This window comes from Chiloscyllium plagiosum, unplaced genomic scaffold, assembly GCF_037043375.1.
Source record: "Chiloscyllium plagiosum isolate Xiang-an unplaced genomic scaffold, Cpla_swu_hap1 HiC_scaffold_3, whole genome shotgun sequence".
Lineage (NCBI taxonomy): Eukaryota > Metazoa > Chordata > Chondrichthyes > Orectolobiformes > Hemiscylliidae > Chiloscyllium > Chiloscyllium plagiosum.
The window spans coordinates 1,461,852-1,462,885 of NW_028270141.1; the positions used below are offsets into that span (position 1 = coordinate 1,461,852).

General features: G+C 62.5%; 1 protein-coding gene across 2 annotated transcripts in view; it reads left to right on the top strand.

Annotated features, from left to right (window-relative positions):
• The first annotated feature begins 586 nt into the window (after nt 1–586).
• asxl2 (ASXL transcriptional regulator 2) overlaps nt 587–1,034 on the top strand; it is a 342,366-nt gene continuing 341,918 nt past the window's right edge. The window contains exon 1 of one of the 2 annotated variants that reach the window (XM_087976921.1): nt 587–724. Coding sequence is in view for 1 of the 2 variants with exons in the window: in XM_087976916.1 (XP_087833042.1) it covers nt 668–724 (57 nt within the window). In the remaining variant the exon portion in view is untranslated. The remainder of the gene's footprint in view (nt 725–1,034) is intronic. The other variant, XM_087976916.1, reaches the window with a different exon arrangement.

A 1,034-nucleotide genomic window follows, 5' to 3' on the forward strand; every position in this document is an offset into this window, starting at 1 on the left:
AGAGAAGGAGAGGGTGGGGGGGAGAGAGGAGAGGGTGGGGGGAGAAGGAGAGGGTGGGGGGAGAAGGAGAGGGTGGGGGGAGAGAAGGAGAGGGTGGGGGGGAGAGAAGGAGAGGGTGGGGGGAGAGAAGGAGAGGGTGGGGAGAGAAGGAGAGGGTGGGGGGAGAAGGTGAAGGTGGGGAGGAGAAGGAGAGGGTGGGGGGAGAGAAGGAGAGGGTGGGGGGAGAGAAGGAGAGGGTGGGGGGGAGAAGGAGAGGGTGGGGGGAGAGAAGGAGAGGGTGGGGGGGAGGAGGGAGAGGGTGGGGGAGAGAAGGAGAGGGTGGGGGGGGAGAGGAGAGGGTGGGGGAGAGAAGGAGAGGGTGGGGGGGAGAGAAGGAGAGGGTGGGGGGAGAGAAGGGAGGGGAAGTGTGTGTGTGTGTGTGTGTGTGTGCAGCAGGAGCGGACTGTCACTCAGACTGACACGGGCGGGACAGAGACAGTGACAGAGACAGGCCGAGGGGGTGGGGGAGGAGGGAGTGGGGTGGGTGTGTTGCTGTGCTGTCACTCAGACAGACTGACACAGAGACAGCTCCCCACCCCCCCAGCCCCCACCCCCCACCACACACACAGCCTGCACAGAGTCTCCATAACCTTCAGCAACTGTCAGCCTTGCCCCCTCCTGAAGCGACATGAAGGAGAGACAGAGGAAAAAGAAAGGACGGACTTGGGCGGAGGCTGCACGAACGGTAACAAAACCCATTGCGATGTTCGAGAGCACCCTCCCTCCCTCCCCAGAGCTCTGTAAAGTTTGTAGGTGACGGGTCAGTGTGAGTGTGTGTGGGTGTGGGTGGGTGTGTGTCTGTGTGGGTGAGTGTGTGTGTGTCTGTCTGTGTGTGGGTGAGTGTGTCTGTGTCTGTGTGTGGGTGAGTGTGTGTGTGGGTGAGTGTGAGGGTGTGGGTGAGTGTGAGGGTGGGGGTGTGGGTGAGTGTGAGGGTGTGGGTGAGTGTGTGGGGGGTGTGGGTGAGTGTGAGGGGTGTGGGTGAGTGTGTGTGGGTT